This window comes from Meles meles, chromosome 7, assembly GCF_922984935.1.
Source record: "Meles meles chromosome 7, mMelMel3.1 paternal haplotype, whole genome shotgun sequence".
Taxonomy (NCBI): domain Eukaryota; kingdom Metazoa; phylum Chordata; class Mammalia; order Carnivora; family Mustelidae; genus Meles; species Meles meles.
Genome location: NC_060072.1, coordinates 68,459,458 through 68,481,637, shown reverse-complemented (window position 1 = coordinate 68,481,637; position 22,180 = coordinate 68,459,458). Strand labels below are relative to the sequence as shown.

The following is a 22,180-nucleotide window of genomic DNA, read 5'->3' as shown; positions in this document are numbered from 1 at the left end:
TGACATAAACATGTGTCCGACATCCCCTTCCAAAACACACACACACACACACACACACACACACACACACACACACACACTTGTTACTGCACATGACACCACGCAGCTCCGACTCTCAGGGCCAGAAGGAAGTCCACGTAGCCATCCATACTATGAATACTGGGACTTAATACACATCCTGCCGGTGCTGCACCTGATCTTCCAAGTTCTTAAAGAACAACTGGATCTGGTCTACAAGGTCATTCTTATCTGCATCAGATAAATATTGGCCAATAAGCTGCTAAATATAATGATATATTCTAGCTATGTCCTTCCAATTAAAAGAATATTTTTGTTTGTACCTATATCCATTGATCTAAGTCTTACTATTTTATTATAGTTTTCTGCAAGCTTTGGGTGAATCCATTTGCAATATTTATTTCAAAACACCACCCGGAAAGTCTTCTATATATATTTTTAAGAGACCAGCCATATAGCCAAAATGCTCTAAACACCAAGGGTTCATAAGAACAGTAATAACAAAGAGAATCTAACATTAATTCACTCATTTCCAAGTCTTCAGTCTTATTCTTGACAATGGTTACTTGGACTAACCAAGGTGGGGGAAAAAAAAATCTCGTAAATGCAATGGACCAGATGCTAATCAAAAGAAATAAAAAGAACAGACAAGTGCAAAAACAATACAAAAGTGTGACAAATAGTCCCTGTTCTCAGGGAATTCACACGTAATTAGACAACTTGGTAAATATGGAACTTGGTAATACGCTCTGAAGCATGTAGCCTGGGACTAGTCCACTGATGTGGTCTGATGCCTTCTGAGAAGCTGTGTATTTAATAAGGAACTTAAGGGTGTCATCATTTTCTGCCACGTCACACTCACCCTAGTACACAAACATCTTTTAAAAATTCCAATTCCAAAAGCCCTTCTGTTGATTCTATGCAACAGCCATGAAGATCCAAGCTGAGATTTTACTGGAAATACAGAGCAATATAATGCCACTGGCAGCTACCCTTCTTTGGAAATGACACCTGGCATGGCATTGCAGTAGAAACCAACAGTCCAGGGATCTAGTCCTGCCTTTGCTAGAATTCCAAGAGATCCAGTTTTGCAAAATTATAAAATCTACTTGCTATTTGAAGAGGCTCTTTGTCTAAGAGTTGAATTTTTCTCTTCACTGAAAGACTATCTGGGCTCTTCTCCTTTTTAAAATCTACCATCAAGGTAAAGAACTTGTCTTCTCAGATCAAGGTTGAAAATGAAAAATTAACCACTCAATCATGGGAAAATAAATGAAAATGAAATATTTATGTACTCTGCTATCCCCAATGACTTTCTAACCCACACAACAGCAAACAAGAACCTCCTTACAGCCAAAATGTTGAGGGATCCCTGAATCTATTTTTCCCCAAAAACTATCTAACTCACCATTCTATAAATAGTAGAACCCACTGATTTTTGACGCTATGAGCATTTTTCTCCCCAACTATCATCAGCCTCATTCTTAACATTTCATTTCAGTCACTAAACATCTTATTGGATACTCACGACCTGAATCACAACTTACTAATTGCTTAATAGTAACATGTAATTTTAAAAATCCGTTGAACCTTACAATTTCCTCTTCCTAGCTTAATACGCTTTTCAAGAAAATGAGTAGTAATTAAATCACTTGTTATGAAGTGACAGTATTTCCAACTGCCTTCAATAAAATACATTTTAGAATTTCAGAATGACACTTATTGCTAGGGAATGCTACCCATTCCTAGAGAAGAAAAGGAGCACTACAATACAATTATTTGTGTGGCAAACAGGTGGATGTGGGTGTGCTTATGTTTTCACAGCAATCTTAATCACATACAAAAGCTACATAGGGATGAGCGACAACAGTGAGCTGTTCCAGCAAAAAGCAATGTGGAAGGTTGTTGTAGCCATGCTTTATGGAACACATCTACAGAAGGAGGGTTTCTATATTGCACTTCACAATTACATTGTCCATTTTACCAAGATGGAATGCTTGGGCGGGAGGTTCCCCCCCACCCCAGTACAACTAATTATTTGAAATAGTTCATTACATTCAACTCTCAGTGGATCCTATAAAGGCCTTTGGGAGCAGGGAAAGGACTAGAACAAAGAAATAAATAAACAAATAGAATGAATTCATAAAATCCACAGCTAATCGAAAGGCCCTAATTTATCCAATCATTTCCATTACAAGAAAGGGCACCAGAAGACATGGGGTGTTCTTAAACTGCATAATCAGTCCCAAAATAATTGAGAGTTGACTGTAATTAACTACCTACTGAAATTAACATATAGATCATGCTCAGAGCACACGTCACTTGATGCCAAAAAATTTTAAAAAAAAATTTTTTTTTAAAGGAATCCAACACGAGACTTAAGGTGCCTTACATTCCTGCATGCCATGCATCTCCCAAACCTTACCTAAGGATGATATCATCAGATCATTTATTAACCAAATTAAACCATGAAGCTTGCATCCTGTGGAATTGAATTTGTATTTCAAAATTCACTGAAAATAGAGATTCGCTATAAAAGAGGATGTTTCTAGGACAAGAAATATCCAAAACATATTTGAAATATAACCCAAGTATTAAGAAAACCATCAGAATAATTATATTTTTATATTGCTTTGAATGTATAAGGTTAAGTTTTTTTAAAATCTCAACTCTTCTTCTTGACACCTGACCCAATACTTGTAAGGTATTCTACTTACGAAAGTTATTCAGTATTTATTGAGCATTTCCCATGTGCTAGGAATTGTCACTTGCTACTTTATTGCAAACAAAAATATCCAACAATTGATCCTATTGAATCATTTCACAAAATTTTTATGTTCCCTACTCTATAAGCTATGGAAAATGCTTGAGCAACTACTAAAATTTACATGATATAACATAAATGTATTCCCAAACATATTTTAAATATTGTCATCAACAAGCAAGTGCCCATCTATATAGATCCTCATACTTCATACATCCTTAAGATGCATAGACCGTAAACAGCTGAAGATAGAGCCAGTAAATGAAATATCATCATAAGTCACTGTTACTCTCTATTAATTCAAAGGGATAAACAGTATTTCCTAAGCCTAGCTTTCTCCTTACATCCATGCTCCCTTCAGATTAGGAAAGGAAGCAAACTCTCTCTCCTTTGAAAGGTTCAGCCAATATTAACATTACTTAAATTCTTTCACATGAATTCCAGCTGGAAGATGATTTTTTAATTAATCTGAATTTTGTCTTTTTATGATTCCCAAGCATAATTTGCACTATAAATAGTTTTAGCCTATTAAAGAGATTACCATAAAAATAATGTGTTGATTGAAAATCACACGTCCTCTCTTTGTGCCTTTGTGCTATCTGGATTCTCTCACTTATTAACAGTTATTGTCTTTAGGAACACATTCTTTCTCTCTTAATTTTATTTTTACATACATTGTCACCCTCGCTTCTCAGCTTCCAGAAGGGATGAATATAAAACCAAGACCCTTCATTTCCTGCAGCGTCCAAGGACACACGCATGGCATTCTTCTCCAGTAAAGCAGGTAATCTCTTGTTGACAGTCAGATACTTGTTGCTTTTTATATGCAGCAGCTGTGGGGAAAAAGATATTACCGCCTTTATTCTTCCATGTCCTCTGTTAATTACACGTATGCATTTGTACATATATCTTGTGTCCACATGCTATAGCTTCGAGTGCAGGTTAAACAAAGGTGCTCTTTTCATGCTTCATACTCGCCATCTTCCCAAGCTGACTTTCTCAGGTTCCTCCTCACCTCCAGCCCACGATGAACAGGGCTCACAGAGAAATCAAACCAGAGCACATCTCTGAAAATTTTCATCTACTGATAAACAATAGGATAAAACCAGGCTTCCCAAAGGAGACCAAGCAATGCCCTGAAATCACATTCTCTCCATTCTTGCACAGACACAAAACCAGAATATACTAAGAAGGGGCGCCTGGGTGGCTCAGTGGGTTAAGGCCTCTGCCTTCGGCTCAGGTCATGGTCCCAGGGTCCTGGGATCCAGCATGGGTTCTCTGCTCAGCAGGGAGCCTGCTTCCCCCCACCCCCAACTGCCTCTCTGCCTACTTGTGATCTCTGTCTGTCAAATAAATAAATAAATAAATAAAAAAGAATATACTAAGAAAAATAACCAAGAAGCTAAAATAAGGCACCAAACCTCTTAGTGTCATTAACAAACCTTGCCACGGACAGCCCTACTTCTTTCTCTGTGAAGAGGTGGGCTTTGCATCCCAAATAATTCCTGCAGGAGGACACTGATCCTCCTCCCTTCTCAGATGAGCATAGGAAGCACCATTTCTCAGACTTTTTGGACGCTGTGGACAAAACCTTCCCAAGACTTTATTCGACCAAGCAAGAAAGCTAAAACGAATAAAGTTTCCTGTCTATTATGACAATCATTTCAAAACAGAGTGATCATTTTCATATCTACAATATAAGAAAGAAATTCTCTTCTGAGCCAATGAAACCCTCATGGCCCAACCCCACTCCTTCAGAATCTACCTTGATAGGGCACGTGGCTAGGTCCCTAACTGACCATCCAAACATTTGCACTTCCAGCTCTTGACAAAAAAAAAACAAACAAACATAGACTCCACTTGCTGGCACTTCATATTAATCGAAATTTGCTTAAGAAGAACTCTACTAATGGAGGATTGCTCAAGGGACATGCAACCCACCCACACCACTGGTGTCCTATAATCTGCCATTAGATGAGGTCCTACATTCGGGTTGCTACAGAGCCAGGCGCTCTCATCTTGTCCCAGAGAGGGCTGCTTGGATGGTCCTGTGTGCTGCCATTCTGCCATTGGCCAATAACAAAAACATCAGGCGATATTATTTTTTTAAAACAGCTCTATGAAACACCTCATTGTAGTGTTTACTGTAAGGAAGTTGTTAAGGCTGTCATTGACTCTATTAAACAGTGTCCTCTTTATGAGAGCTCATTGGAGGAATACTTCTCTGGTCTTCCTGGCAACATTAGTGCTTCCAGACCTTTGACTCAGTTCTGTGTTAAGGGCCTCCTTAGGGGACTACTGTAGGATATTCCGCTTCCCTTACAGCAATGGTAAGACTTCCAGGCAAAGTTGACCAGACTTAACAACATGGATTTTATAAAAACGCCTCCCCCCGACTTCACCTTATTCCTTTAACCACTTTTCTTTTCCTTTGACCCAGTTGCCTTATTAATTTCTATTTTATCTTACGTGGTATGTATTTTTTTAAATGCCCTGCATTCTTTTTGGAACAAGGTGGGGCATATATTAACAAATAAGCAAGTAAAAAAGCTGAAAGATCTCCGTGAAGCACAAGAGAGGAATGCAGCCTGAGATAAATCAGTGTGCACACTCACTGAAATAAATTGTTTAATAACAATTCAAGGATGATTTCCATATAGAAGTACAATATGAAACTTTTCTTCTCTCTACAAAAAGAAAGATAAAGCTTCATGTGTTACATGGTAGTCCCATCGATTCTAAAGGAAGATTTTAGTACAGACCTTTAAAAATTATGTTTTCCCATCTTCATCCTTTTGATGTAATAATGACCTGTGCATATTATCCAGAATAATTCACTTCCTTATGTGTATGCATCAGACATATTCACAGAGAAAACTGTGCTGAACATCAACTGAAAATATCATGATATCCATAATCTTCATCAAAGAACTATTATATCCCCAAATTTTAATGCAGCTTGACATGCCTATACAAATACAAATTACCCATCAGATAGTCACCTTTTTAAAGAGAGAGTAAACAGACTTACTTGTATAACATTACTGTATTTCACAATTTCTCCCAACAGTTTCTTATTCTCTGATTCATTTTGTTTTTGTTCCAGTTCTGCAGCATGCTGTAAAATGATTATCAAACACTCAGCATGGAAACATAGTAAACAGAGTACAATAATTAACAAAAACAAAAACAACAGGTTATTTTAGGAACAAGGGCTATAACCATGAATAAAATAGGCTGGTTGCTTTACTCTCAGCACTGTGGATAGGGGGACCAACCATTAAATAAATGACTATAATACAGTATTATCACAGTCTCAATTTGATGCTGAAATGTGGCCAAAAAATATCTTGGGATGCTTTTAGGTTAAAAATGTCAGAAAAGTACCAGGCTCTTTGGTCTTTTAAAATTAGTTTCAGAAGGAATATTGTCAGACAAACCAAACAATATAAAAACAGAAGGTGAATTTCAAAAGACTCAAAATAGTTTCAATTCTGAAAGTAACAGGAATTTTAATAGCACAAAATTTTAAGTTCTATCAAATTTACATTCAGCCCAAACCAGAAGCAACAGACTTTCAATTTCTTTTTCCAGTCTTTCAAGAAAAAAATTAAGTACTATGCCAAGTAAAATATAACTGGATTTGAGATTCCTACAGAGATTCTGAATTGTTTCCAGTTTGATGTGAATCTCTGAATTAGTCTGGCACACCCTAAGAATTAGCAGCAGGAGTGTATTAGCTCCATGCCAGGAAATGAGGGGATCACGCCCTGTGACTTAAAAGTCCCTTCCACTTTCAATGTGTTGCTACATCTATTCTAAATCTCTGTGCATTGAGTGAAATCACTAAGATACAAAATAGCTGGTTTGTTATTGCTATTCTGGGTCTAGCCTAAGCCAGACCAATGGAATCCTAGCCCTTACCTGTAATTTCTTCAGCAAGGCTGCCTCTGTGTGGTTCCCCTGTTTGGCTTGCTTAGCTTTCCAATATTGTTTCTGGGCAGAATATCGGTTCATAGGGCACACCTTAAAGAGGCAGTCTATGACAAAGCAACAAACAAAAACACTGTAACTAAGGCAACCAGCATTTCTTAGATTTTCCTTATAGCCTAGCCTTGGAAACTTTAATCCCTGAGTAGAAAGAACATTGAGCCCATCTCCCAAATTCCCCCATAACATCCTTTCCAAACAATTATTTAGATTGTTAAAAATACCTTCTGCTTTAATAGTTTAGGTTTTTAAAAAGCTAACATAGCTAGTGTAATTTATTAAAAAGTCGAGTTAACGTAATCATTACACTATAAGGTACTTCTTAATGACAATGGGGTACCTGGTCTTAGAAAGTGAATAGAATGAGAGTAGTGGTTCTCACTACTTTACTTCACCTTGCAAAATTAATTATTTATTCATGGTATATATCTTTGACAGCCAATGTGATGCAAAAAGTAGAAACAATCAATCACAGCAATTACATTTCAGAGGTGCCTGGGTGGCTCAGTCGGTTGAGGGTCTGACTCTTGATTTCAGCTCAAGTCATGATCTCAGGGTTATGAGATCAAGCCCCGCATCAGGCTCCTTGCTGTGCTTGAGATTCTCTCTACCTCTCCCTTTGCTCCTCTCCCCGCTCATGCTCGCTCACTCTCTCTCAAATAAACAAATAAATCTTTTTTAAAAATAAATAATTAATTAAATCACATTTCGGTCACCCTTCCCCAAGTTTCCATATATCTGTACTAAATATCAAGATGGGACATCACAGTGGAATAATACAGGGAGTGATATCTCTAAGTCAAAAGCTAAATATATTTTTTCTTTTTAATGAGGATGTTGTAAATTTGACGAAAGAATCCTTCCAGATGCTAATGATTTTGTATGTTTGTGAAATGGACTACAAACCAGAATAAAGATTAATTCTCAATAAATAAAGGAGTAGGGATGCAGAAAACCCCAACATTATATTCTTTTTTTTTCACAAAAAATTGTATTAACTTAATATGATATATTCACTTTATTTTGGTTGATGTGTTGATATTTAGGGTCATTCTCACTTTTTTTTTTTAAAGATTTTATTCATTTATTTGAAAGACAGAAATCACAAGTAGGCAGAGAGAGAGAGGAGGAAGCAGGCTCCCTGCTGAGCAGAGAGCCCGATGCGGGGCTCGATCCCAGAACCCTGGGACCATGACCTGAGCCGAAGGCAGAGGCTTTAACCCACTGAGCCACCCAGGCGCCCCGGGTCATTCTCACTTTTTAAATATGTATCACAAAAATAAAATTCGGGGGGGCACCTGGTGGCTCAGTCGGATAAGCAGCTGCCTTCAGTTCAGGTCATGACCCCAGAGTCCTGGGATCAAGCCCTTACATGGGGCTCCTTGCTCAGCAGGGAGTCTGCTTCTTTCTCTGCCCTTCACCCCACTTGTGCTCTCTCTCACTCTCTCTCAAAAAAAAATAAAATCTTTTAAAAAATAAAATAAAATTCAGTCAATTTCACTATATTCTTGACTACATTATATATACTTATCCTTTTCTCTTTAAAAATAATTATAATATTGGGGCACCTGGGCGGCTCGGTTGGTTAAGCATCTGCCTTTGGTTCACATCATGGTCTCAGGGTTCTGGAATGGAGCCCCACATTGAGCTATCTGCTCAACGGGGAGCCTGATTTTCTCTCTCCCTCTACCCTCCCCCTGCTCATGCTCATGCTCTCTCTCTCTCTTTCAAATAAATAAACAAAATCTTAAAAAAAAAAAAATTATAAAGTTAAGTGATGGACTTGATCTCTTTTCAAATCTCTCTTAGAGTTCTAAATGGCATAAATGACCAAGAGAAATGACTACACATTTTTAAAGAAATTTTTAAAACACAGAAAAAGTAGTGACCCTTTCTACAGTTTGTACTTATAAATGCAAGTTCTACTGATTGTCCTCCCACCTGATATGCATACAGGCTACAGAAAACTAATTATTCATTTCTGGCTTAAAAGCTACTGGAGGAGTAAATATTTCATACATAGCAAGAAAGCAGACACCTTCCACCCACTAAAGGTAGGCTGAGTGACCATCACAATTATAGTATGATACAGGTATCACCACTTGGCACATGTGTGTGAGAACCAAATAACTAGACCTCAAAACTGTTTCCCTTGGCAATATATTTTATAAGCTCTAGAAATTATTTCCTACATATCAGTAACTACAAAGAAAATATACAATTTTTTTAAGTACCAATACAGAGGTTGTGAATATCACAAAAGGAATGCTCCCAGTGTGATGGGAGAGACTATTCTGTCCTGTATAGGCCAGTGGCTGAATTCTACATTGTCTAAGTGTAGCAAAAACACAGATCCATATTCAAGTTGAACTGAACTCCACCATCTGTAGCCTATACTTCTGACTTATCCATCCAGGAAAAGAAAGAAAAACGTGTCCCTCCATTACTTCAGATTCCTAACTAAGTTCATTAGGAAATGGTCCTTTAAGGGAGAAAATATTTTTGCAAAATTCTAGATCACCCCAGTCGCACTCCTAATTAGTGGTATCTTTGGGTAGGTGGCAAACAGACTGTGAGCATCATAGTCCCGATCGTTGTGGCTGAGGTTGTTGTGAAGTGAAGCCAAACATTCAGCCAAACCATGCTGACTGGTCTGGTTGTGCTGCTAGGCACAAAGAATCAGGTCCCGTCCCCAAAAAGTTCACAGTCTCATGGAGGAGACAGTGTTGGAAGTTTCAAGCTGGGGCTCTTCAGAAAGTACCACAGGACACAAAGATGCATGTCGCCCACTTCACCAGGGGAGGTCAGAATAGTCCACCCAAAGGAGAAGACACAAACCAAGTTTGAAAGAACCAATATTAACTCGTCACATTGCCAAGGGGGTTCAAACGCACAGAGGGGAGGGGCATGCCACACAGAGCCAATGGCGGGTACAAAGGCAGCGAAGGAGACTGCCAAGGGACCTGCCAACCAGACAGAAAACTACAGCCTAGGCTATGAATTGAGAATGGAGTGGCTGCCCAAAGTCGGGGTCTGTAGAGTACTACGTGCCAGATTAGAAGGGACTTCATTCCCTGGAAATGTCGAGCTCTTAAAGAACTCGACGCTCTCCACAGTGTGTGAAACAGGATGTGAAGGAGAGTCAGGGAGACCTGCAGGAAGCTCCCTGCCGGCGTGCTGGGGGACAGCGAGCATCTGAATGTGGGCTGTAGGTCATTGGGGCTAGCCATAGACTTCTAAGAAAAAAGCAGAGTCAGCAGGCTGAATAATCGATGAGATGTGGTGTGGGGAGAAGCAAGAAGGAGGGAGAGTGAAGATGGCCAGATGCACAAGCTTCCAGCCATGGTGTCTGAGATGCAAAGTCTTGGATTTCAAAAGCTTTTCCATCATCAGGGCCCTGGTTCCCCGGTCATCCTCAGCTGCCTCCCACTGGCCACATCTCATTTCCTGCTGCAGTAAATAAAGAATGGGTCCGTTTCTGTGTGGGAACTAGTATCAAGGGACTATTTTGGTGGATGGGAAAGAATGTGGGGCATACACAGATGTCCGTAAAAATTCTTTTCTTGTTGATGGTGGTGATGGTGACGGGGGTGTATATGTGTGTGTGTTTAATGCTCTCTTCCTTTTTGAGAAAACATAAAAAAGATCTACTGGTCTTGGGCTAGTCACATATCTTGTCTGATTCTAAATTTATTGCTTAATAAAAGTGTTAATACCTGCCACGCCTCATTCACAGGACTGCTGAGATTGGCAGAAAGAAAATCTGTGTGAAAGCACTCTGTGAACTTGAAAGCCTTATTATCAATGTAAGATATAATTATTAATATTGCTTCATTCATTCAGCAATTGCTCCCCAAAGATTAAGAGATGACCAAACCCTTACGGAGCTCCCAGCAAAGAGCAACAAGAAGCAGACTTCTCAGGTTGAACCTGAACACAAACCAAAAACTCTCAATTCACAACAAGGTGTTCACTGTGGTTTAAGATGCCACAGTGTGAGATTGTATAAAATTCTCAAATTCCCCGAAACAGCATGGCAGTGAGCAGAAAAGGCAATCTCTATTACCTTTAACATATGCAGACACAATCCCTCACACCAGCATGGGTGGAAACATCCCACATTCACCCCCTCCCAAAACGTCCCACATTCACCCCCTCCATGTAGAAATCCCACTCGTTCAGAGCTATCCTCTCTCAAACTGCCCTTTAGTATTTGTTGGTCTGCTCTTTCTCTAAATTCAAAGGTATATAAGAAAAAGGCTTTCCAGGGCACCTGGGTGGCTCAGCGAGCTAAGTGTCTGCCTTCGGCTCAGATCATGAACCCAGGATCTTGGGATCAAACCACAAAATGGGCTCCCAGGAGGAAGCCCGCTTTTCCCTCTTCCCCTGCCTGTTGCATCCCCTGCTTCTGCTCTCTCTCACTCTCTCTCTTTTCCTGTCAAATAAATAAAATCTTTTTTAGAAAAAAAAGGTTAATTTTAAAAATGACAAAGGTTTTCCAATCAGAAAGCAGCTCAGCGTCTTTTGTTCATTCAGTAACAACATTCTCTTCAGCGTTTCAAGACTCAAAAAAATTTTTTTAAAAAGGAAAGTTTTGCATCATAGAGCCAACACTAAAAAATCACAAATTAAAGGAAATAACTTGAGTTAAATTTTTTAAAAAGCTTAACCTGAAGACCTAAGGCCAATAATTTTGCAGAATTACAGAAGCTCAGGAAATGTGAGTAATCCTATAAAACATGATATATTTAGTCAGGCAATATTATAAGAACAATGTCTTAGAATTAAAACCTTTTTTTTTTTTTAAACTACTCTGGAAGAAAGTAAGTTAAACTGATAGAATCAGTAGCATTTTTTGGCTGCTTATAAATGCTAGTGGAGAAAAGAAATATGAAAGCCATTCCAATGGTATAGAGCACACGATGTACATTCTGAAGAACTACCTTTTCCACATGATTCCATGTAAATCTGGCAGGAAACCAGTCTAAACCTCCACTTAACAACACCTATCTAAATAGTTCTGAAGTGTTTTGCTTTGTATCTGTATTACATCTTTACATCTAAGGCAGCTTCTCCACCCCTAGAAACTGTCTATAGGACCCCATTTGGACTACTAGATGCAAAGTTATGTAATGGCCAACAACTTCCTTTGGTAACGGTGGAAAGAAAACTTTCTGTTTCATTTCTCTTCCCTCCTAAAAATGTTGTCAGATTTAAATGACACAAGACATTAAACCATCAGCAAATGCCTGTCACAAAGCAGGCATTCAACAAATGGCTCTTTCATGGTAGCCTATAAAATTACCTCATACTGATTACAAGGAACATGGTTGCCAAGGGCTTGATTATTTCCACGTGGAGAAAGGTGAGGAGAGAGGGCATCTGGAGCCTTCCTTTTTCTCTTTATGACATAAACAGGACGCAGCAGCATTCAATGAATATTATGGGACCTTCCCAATGATAAAATGGAAAGCAATAAGAAAACTCTCCCTAGGGTAAGGGACAGGCACACAAGGGGCCATCCGACACTGGTAATTAGAATTCAGAGTTAGTCAGAAGACAGGTACACATTCACTAACCGAAAATGTAACTGTAGCTCTCTTTTGTCTTTCAGTTTCTCTAAGAAAGCACCCTGAAATACAGTGTTTGTATAAAAACTCTTTATGTTTAGAGTGTGTTTTTAAAAAAGAGTGTGTTTTGTTTTGCTTAGTCATGGAAATCTCAAAGGAAACCTCTACCTCCCTGGGTCATAGCCTAAGGCAAGGGTAGAGAGGGTGTGTAAGAGGGAAAAAGTTCTCTAGAATTTTACAAAGGCCAAAGAAAATTTATTACAGGGATTACCAGACATTAAAGTTTATCACAGTTCCTGGGTGGGCAACCAGGAAGATGCAGGATAACTTCCTCTAGGCAAAAGTCAGCTATTTTACTACAAAGAGAGAGAGAAATAGCCTTTTGTAGTTACAGACTCCTAGATGGCTAAAATGTTCGAACTCCAAGGGGCTTCAGATAAAATCTGATCTTTTCCTTCTTTGAGATAAAGAAGTAAAACTCAGAGTGAGCTGCCTAGGTTGTTCATGATAGAACCTCTAGATCAAAGTAAATTATCAATATGAACAAGTTCAACCACACACAGGGTGCTTGAATGCCTTCACAGGGAATGGTCTGGCCTCGTGGTAGTAGGGATGGTAAGACCACACTAGGTTTGCTCACTCCAGTTTACTACCCTAGAACACTTTATATACCACCAAGAGTACTATACATGGATAGTCAAGATCATTTGAGTCCCTGAGAGTTAATCAGGATTATTTCCCCACTATCCCAGAGAAGGAAATGTAGGCTTTTTTAAAGACCACACCATTGGTAAGGAATGGAGCTGGAATTCGAACTGAGGTCATCTGAACCCAACTCAGTGTTCTGTCACCTTGGGATGACACCATCTGGGAGCAGGTGTGTCATACAAAGGCAAAATCTGTCTCACTTGAAAAGCTGTTAGAATTGTATATGTACACCTCGAGGCCAGTTAGAACAAATCTAATCTGACTTCTATACCACGGCCCTAAATATTTGAAGACAGCATCCATCTCACATCTTGAGCTCATCTTTGGTTTGATTACCACAGCACAATCTCCTCACAAAATTCCATTTTTATTGCCAAATACAAAGAATACTTCCTCACAGTAGATGACATTTTAGCCAATTAAACATTGACTTGTTAAAGCATTTATTAAAGCAGTTATTAATGTATTTAGCAAGTATATGCAGTGAGAAAAAAAACTGGTCAGAGAGTGAGATGTGCCTCAGTTTCCATGCTACCACAGTCTTGCAATGTGTTTGTGTGTATGTGTATATATATATATATACACACACATGTATCTCTACAATAGTCATAATACCTCAAAAGAAACTAATGGAAAAAATGAAAAGAAAAGAAACTAATGAATAGTTTTTCATGGGAAATATGCCATATAGGCATATGTAATTAAATAAATCTTTTAAAACATCAATATGTTACAAAAATCTTAGTCTCAAAAACATTAATCACCTCATTCATACATTAATGGGTAAATATTCATAAACAAATGAAAATTTATTTTGCTTCATTGGGAGTACAGAGAAAAATAAAATTCAAATGCATCAATGCTAATTTTCATTCTAGTCAAGGTTTAAACTTGAGCATTAGGCAAACCATTACACTACACATAAGTGGAATTTTTATCAGAAAATCATAATGTATAATTTTGCAATCAATTATCCCATTCTCAAAGTGTTATATTAACATTAATAATCAAGAATGTCATAGACAGACTGATTCAGAAGTCTAAATGCAAGTTACTTTTCTTTTTTTATTTTTTTTTAAAGATCTTATTTATTTATTTATTTATTTGAGAAGAGCATGAGCAGTTGCGGGGTGGGGGGGGGGAGTCAGAGGGAGAGGGAGAAGCAGACTCCCAGCTAAGCAGGGAGCCTGACATGGGGCCCCATCTCAGGACCCTAAGTTCACAATCTGAGCTGAAGGCAGACACTCAGCCAACCGAGCCACCCAGGTGTCCCTAAATGCAAGTTTCTGAACGCAATTACACAAATATCACATTTGGAAGAAAAACAGAAGTGAATACATACAAACATACATAAATGTTTGTATGTATATATACATACAAATATAGATACACATATATAATAGTTTTTATATAATATGTTCTATATTTTTATTTATATTCTTATTTATGTTTATAACATACTATGGTGTCTCCCATATATCAATGGTTATCACACACATTCAATCATTTAATTCTAAAAACCTTTTGTTTTTTAAGAAAGATTTTATTTATTTATTTGACAGAGAGAGACACAGTAAGAGAGGGAACACAAGCAGGGGGAGTGGGAGAGGGAGAAGCAGGCTTCCCGCCTGAGCAGGGAGCCCGATGCGGGGCTCAATCCCAGGACCCTGGGATTATGACCCGAGCCAAAGGCAGACGCCTAACGACTGAGCCACCCAGGCTCCCCTAATTCTAAAAACCTTCTAAGATAAACATTAGTTTTATGAATGAAAAGAGAGAAACTTGGTACATTTTAGAGATTCATCCCAAAGTCTCAAAACTAGTTTTTAGACCTAATCCACATTAATCTGTCCCCAAAGCCCACCACACTTTAATCGAAGGCATTCTGTATTTCTCAATTAAAACACACAATATGATAGTCTATCTTTGCCTGGTTTCATACTCCAAGAAATGCTGAACTTCTACAAGGACCAAAAATATTTAAGAGCAGGGGCGCCTGGGTGGCTCAGTGGTTTAAGCCTCTGCCTTCGGCTCAGGTCATGATCCCAGGGTCCTGGGATCGAGTCCCACATCGGGCTCTCTGCTCGGCAGGGAGCCTGCTTCCTCCTCTCTCTCTCTCTCTGCCTGCCTCTCTGCCTACTTGTGATCTCTATCTGTCAGATAAATAAATAAAATCTTTAAAAAAAAATATTTAAGAGCATCTACGTATCTGCAGCTCTGACCTAAGAGAAGAGCAGAGTAGCAAACTAGAAAGACTTGGGCAGAGAATTTTAGAGCATCACACCCTCTACTTTGAAAGTAACAACTTTCAAATAGCTGAACAATTAAACTTTTAATACAGATAAATTAACTTTATAGAGATAGCTCCCCTTTTTGAATCAATTTTAGCATGGCAATAATAACTCCAGGCATTAAAAAAACAAATTTTTAAGTCTAACAGGCTATTTTATGCCAATATAGTTATGTAATAGAAATATCTAGTTTGAAGAATTGCTTGCTGTTCATCGTCTAGGTACAGAGTTAACTGCTATTCTCATATGGAAAACCTCAAACAAAAGCAGTTCACTGTACTAGGTCTTTTGTGGGCAGCAATGTTTCCACATGAACAAAAAAGATGGACAGATGCCCTTCCACAGACGAATGGATAAAGAAGATGTGGTCCATATACACAATGGAATATTACTCAGCCATCAGAAAGGATGAATACACAACTTTTCTATCAACATGGATGGGACTGGAGGAGATTATGCTGAGTGAAATAAGTCGAGCAGAAAAAGTCAATTATCATATGGTTTCACTGACTTGTGGAACATAAGGAATAATGTGGAAGACATTAGGAGAAGGAAAGAAAAAGTGACAAGGAGGAAATCAGAGGGGGAGATGAACCACAAGAGACTGTGGACTCTGAGAAACAAACTGAGGGTTTTAGAGGGGAGGAGGGTAGAGGGATGGGTGAGCCTTGTGATGGGTATTAAGGAGGGCAGTATTGCATGGAGCACTGAGTGTTATATGTAAACAATGAATCTTGGAACACCACAGCAAAAACTAATGATATACTGCATGATGACTAACATAGCACAATAAAAAATTAATTAACTAACTAAAAATAATTTTTTGAAAGATCATAGAATCCTAATCAGTATTATCATTGTTGATTTTTGCCCAAGTAAGACTAGCTTTCTATTGACTACTACCATGATTAAAGTATCTATCACATAGACAATTTAGGAGTCAAGGGACAACACTTGGGGCACCTGGGTAGCCCAGTTGTTTAAGCCTCAGGCTCTTTTTTTTTTTTTTTTAAGATTTTATTTATTTGACAGAGAGAAATCACAAGAGAGGCAGGCAGAGAGAGAGGAAGGGAAGCAGGCTCTCCGCTGAGCAGAGAGCCCGATGCGGGACTCGATCCCAGGACCCTGAGATCATGACCTGAGCCTAAGGCAGCGGCCTAACCCACTGAGCCACCCAGGCGCCCCAAGCCTCAGGCTCTTGATTTCCACTCAGGTCATGATCTCAGGGTCATGAGATCTAGCCCAGGGTTAGGCTCCATGTGTTCAGTGGGGAGTCAGCTTGAGGTTCTCGATCTCCCTCTCCCTCTGCCCCTCCTCCTGCTCCCCTTCTCTCTCAAATTAATAAATCTTCAAAAAAATAAATAAGTTTACAACAGTGTTTTACAAACTGTCATTGTGCAAACCAGGTTTAAAATTAAATTATACGGCTTCAGTTAGCCCCCTTGGAATGGACTGAAATGGAATGGAACATGAAGGGATGGGGGAAGGCAGTGGGGAGGGGAGGGAAAGGGAATAGAGGACACTGCAACTAGCAAGTACTCTTTCAAGAAACTTGTTTCTGGGGTGTGTGTCTGTGTGTGTATGTGTGTGTGTGCTGGATTATAATGTAAAATGTATCTCTTACTGACAGTTGCTTTAAAAAGTGTTTGAAAGTCACTATTCTAAAGAACTACACATGTGCACCAGCTATGGTTAACAGAACTGAAAATCTTAAAACATATATACTATATATACACACAAATGTATTATATTCATATCTGCACATATTATATAAATACAAACAAAATTATACATATTATACAAGTTAGTAAAAATGTATAAGATCCACATTAGGTAGATACATAATGTACTTATAATAGATATAATAGGAGAGAGATTGAAAGAAATTCTGTGGTCAAGAGGACAGGAGAGGACCAAAGGAACTTTTTTTTGCTCTATGAATGACTTCGGAAACCCCCAAAAACTATCCTTTTATTAATTGTCGCATCAAATTTTTATGTAGGTAATTACAATGGAACAGGAAGATGCCCTGTTAAAACTGACTTCCTCCTTCTGACCCCCACTCTTTACTGGAGCGCATAACTATCAGATGGTATCTTGCATTAATTAACACGTTTGCATGCTACTCTACATTCAGCACCTATTATCTGGTATATAGAAAATGCTCAGAACCTACAGAAGGAAACTTCTGCCAAGATACCTGAGAAGCAATCATTAGAATCTCTTCTTTCTGCTCCCCAAGGTTTAAGGGTCTCAAGGTTTAAGGGTCCTTTTTGTCTTGTTAAAATGCAAATACTGAGGGGTTCTCAGTTGACCCCGGCCTGATATCTCCCTGAGATTGAGGGATATGGATGCTGTGGATGTTGGGAAGGCACCTTTCTCCTTACCAAGGACTGGGAAGGGTATTCAGGAAAGTTGTTTATCAATTTTCAGATGATGCAGATTGGGAAGCAATAGCTAATTTGAAAGATAAAAATCTAGATTTTATAATCTCTACAGGGCAAACATTAACATAATGAAATTTTAAACAAGCCTAAATATAAAGTTCTGTGTTTATCAAAAAACTTCAACTGCTTAATTACATGATAGAGGGGAACCAAAGGGCTATTAGCAAAAAATCTTTATAAATAAATAAATAAAGCCAGACCTGAGGCTTAATTCAAATTAATATAATTACAATGGCCATACATCCCTCCCCAGGACAACTCTGGTTTATGCCTGTTGCCTGAGCCTAATTATTAACTGTGTCCCCTTTCACTCTCAGTGTCCTGGCTTAGATGATAAAGTATACGATCACCCCAAATATACTAAATGAATACTGTTGATGTGAGAGCTGAAAGCTGATTCAGCCCTTTTAAGCTCACTAACAGAAGAATGAGATCACAACCAGAGGAAAGAGAAATGCATCCAGATCATTGGGCTCAATTATACACAGAGAGAATATGAGGCTCACTTATAGACGCCACTTAAAATGTGTAACAAATTACCTGGGTCCAAAGTTAGGCAAGTGGGAAAGCAAGCAAAATACAGAAGTCACGTTATTTGAGGAACAAGAGTAGGAACCAGGAAATGTTGTCTAACAGAGTAAAAGAAGAGTAGGCATAATCTCACTTTCTATAACCGACAGTCTGCACATAATAGAAGACATTTTTCTTCCATATTGATCCAGGATCAAAGCAAAATTTCTAAGTGCATAAGTGTATTTATAAGTATGAAGAAAATCTGGCTAGCAATTGGAAAATCCAAAAAATACAAATTAATCACAAGCAAGTAAACTTCTACAATGATGTTCACACAGAGGCAGTTGAGAAATGCTACAAAAGGGGATCTTGTATTGGGAAGGAGCCCCTTGCAAATATGACCTTCTATTTAATGATGGCAATTGTGGCAGAAGTGACTGGCGTGGAAAGTATCAGTATTTACTGATAAAAAGCTCAGACCTCTCACCTTCTTCAGCTGTATTTATCACCCCATGGTTTGGTTTGGCATCTTCCTATTACAGAGACCAGGAAATTCCAGCCCTAGACTCTGTAAGTCTATTAAATATCCATCAGTACTAGGTTAAAATGCTCAAAGTTAAAGCACTACATAAATACTCCTTATTATTACTGCCAACTTTACATTCCAGATGAACAAATACAGTTGTGTTTCTATCTTGGAGTTCCGGAAGCATGATACTTCTGATATTGTGGCACATAAATATTTTAGTTTGATAAGGTACTGCCAGGACAAAAGAAGATGAACGAAGAACCAAAAGTAAAGGGAATGATAACCAAGAAACACCTCCTCCCTCAACACACACACACACACACACACACACACACACACACCACTAGCAGCTAACATTCAATAACTGAGCACTACATACATACCAAGCACGATGATAAGAGCTTCCCATGCATTTTTTAATCCTCACACAGAGAAACATGAGACAGGTAGCACCGGCAATTCCTACTTTGCAGACGGTGAAACCAGAGCTGGAGAGTAGGTTCTGCCCAGCATCACAGTTAGCAAGTAGCACAGATACGATTCAAACCCAAACACCTAAGTTCAGAGCCTGTGGGTTTTTTTCTTAAGATATTATTTATTTATTTGAGACAGAGAGAGAGAACGGGGAGAAGGGGAGAGGGAAACTCACGCAGACTCTGAGCTGAGTGCAGAGCCCGATACAGGGCTTGATCCTAGAACCCTGAGATCATGACCTGAGCCAAAATCAACAGTCGGACGCTTAACGGACTGCGCAACCCAGCAGCCCGCAGAGTCTGTGCTTTTATACTCTGAAGATGGAAAGGACACTCACAACCCAGCTATTTTGCATGTCTGGAAGTCAAAATAGTAAAATATTGAAGAATTGGGAAGTGGAAAGGAAAGTGAGACTTTCAGAAAGCAGGCTGGATGTTGAGAAGTCAGAAATGGAGAGATGAAGTATCAGTAGAGGATGCAGGAGATAGGACAAGGGAACTAAAAGAAACAGTTGTGGCATTTTCTTCTCCCTGGATTTTTTTTTTTCTTGTCTTCTCCTTTCATAGCTTTTTCTCCTTTTTTCCCCCATAATTTCAAATGTGTGTGCTGTTCTCTTCCTCTGTTTCTTGGGGTCTCTCTCATTCCATCTCTCTTTTTTTCATTTTATCTAATTCTTTCTTTTTTCCTAATTATGTCTTCCTTTTACTCTCTCTTATTTTGCTCTTTCCCCAGTATTTCCTTTATCTCTTCTCTGAACTTTCTCTTGACTCTTTTTCTTTTGTTCTCTCTCTTACATCATCATAAAATAGTGCTCAAAATATATTATGATTTTGTTTGGTTAAGATTATATATTTTGTATTTCAAGTAAAAATGTAGATGAATTGGACATTTTCTTATTAAAATTGAACTTTAAATTGCAAAAGCAAAACATATACATATATCTAACAGAGGATTTGGATTTGGAATATAGACAGTATTCTTACACCATAATAAGGAACACATACAACCCAAAGGAACAACAAAGGAAAGATACATAGATAGATAGAAAGCCAACAAGCACAAGAAAAGATGCTCAATGTCTTGGCTCATTAGGGGAAAACAAATTAAAACTCTGATTATATACATCTACATACCTGTCAGAAAGTCTACAATTAAAAAGAATGATAATATCATGTGTTGGCAAGGATACAGAGCAATTAGAACCTTCATATATGATACATATATGATCATATCCTCAATCATGGTATGAATGCAAAATTGTTCAAAGACTTAGAAAAATATGCTGGTAATTTCTTAAAAAGTTAAACATATACTTAATATATGATCCAGCAATCCCAGGGCACATAGATGGCTCAGTTGGTTGAGCATCGGATTCCTGGTTTCAGCTCAGGTCATGATCTTGGGGTTGCGAGGTCAAGCCTTGCATCAACTTAGAGCTCCCCAGAGGGTCCACTTGAGATTCTTTCTCTCTCCCTCTGCCCCTCCCCCAGCTCACTCTCTCTCTAAATAAACAAGTAAAATCTTAAAATATACATATATATGTATACATATATATGTGTGTGTGTGTATATATACATATAAAAATCCAGAAATCCCATTCCAAAGGAGAATTAAAACATGTACACAGAAAGCCTTGAATGCAATGTTCATATCAGCATTATTCATCATAGTCCAAAGGGGAGGGTGGGCCCCAACTCTTAATGTAATACTCAAAAAAAAAAAAAAGACTGAACTACGAATATGAGTCCCAAAAACATCTTACTAAGTGAAAGAAGCTAGACACAAAAGACTACATATTATGGGATGCCAATTATAGGAAATTCTAGAGTGGACAAAACTATAGCATCCAAAAGATCAATCGTTGCCTAGAAATGGGGTGAGGACAAGAAATGACTATAAAGATGAGAAAACATTTTCTGTGGTCATGAAAGTATGATTGTAGTGTTGGTTGCACAACTGTATGCATTTACCAAAATTCATTGAACTAAGCACTTAAAATGAGTAGATTTTATGGTATGTAAATTACTACAAAATAAAACTGAAAAAAACATATTTGCATATGGTCTTCAATTGCTTACCTTTCTATGGATCAGTGGTTTCCCATAAATATTCTTAGGATAAAAGATAAACTTTAAAGATATAATAAGGACTCATTTTTGTGGTTCAGTTTATAGTTTGTTGTTACGGGAGCAAGAAGACTGAGGTGACTTGTTTGCTACATAACAGGATTTAGCTGGCTCTCCTGCACACAGCAACTTTCAAAAATATTTGGTGATTGACTGATAAGGCACACCCAGGGGTGCAGCAGGTAGATCTGGTTAAACCTTGTGAGACAAATTTTCCTAAACACAGCACAAAATAAAATTGAGCCTTGTTCCAAAATTTAATTTTATTTTAGGGAAAAGAATAGGCTAGAACACCTTGCCATAGGTGAAAGTGAGGAATTCAGCTCAGACCACTGAGTCACATTGGCAACACTTGAAAAAGGTCACACTGGGGCACCTGGGTGGCTCAGTTGTTAAGCAACTGCCTTCAGCTCAGGTCATGGGATGGAGCACCACATCGGGCTCCCTGCTTGGTGGGGAGCCTGCTTCTCCCTCTCCCACTCCTCTTGCTTGTGTTCCCTCTCTCGCTGTGTCTCTCTCTGTCAAATACATAAAATCTTAAGGAAAAAAAAAAAGTGAGACTATCTAATCATCCAAATTAACAACTGACTTGGACTAAAGCACATTGAATAGGCTAAAATCCAAAACTTCATAAGTATAAAAAAAATTTTTTTTTGGTCATCTATGAAAGTGAGGGTCTCAGCTCATTACTCTAAAAACAATTAAAGGAAAACAGGCACATTTAAAAAGATGGACAAGATCAGAGGAAGG

At 38.4% G+C, this 22,180-nt stretch overlaps 1 protein-coding gene across 2 annotated transcripts in view; it reads right to left on the bottom strand.

The window, feature by feature from the left end:
* Positions 1-22,180, bottom strand: part of ITPR2 (inositol 1,4,5-trisphosphate receptor type 2) — a 501,875-nt gene that overhangs the window by 398,518 nt on the left and 81,177 nt on the right. For both annotated transcript variants that reach the window (XM_046011092.1, XM_046011093.1), the window contains exons 3-5: positions 6,707-6,822; positions 5,814-5,900; positions 3,457-3,615 (exon numbers count right to left, since the gene is read on the bottom strand). In XM_046011092.1, the coding sequence (XP_045867048.1) occupies positions 3,457-3,615; positions 5,814-5,900; positions 6,707-6,822 (362 nt within the window). The remainder of the gene's footprint in view (positions 1-3,456; positions 3,616-5,813; positions 5,901-6,706; positions 6,823-22,180) is intronic.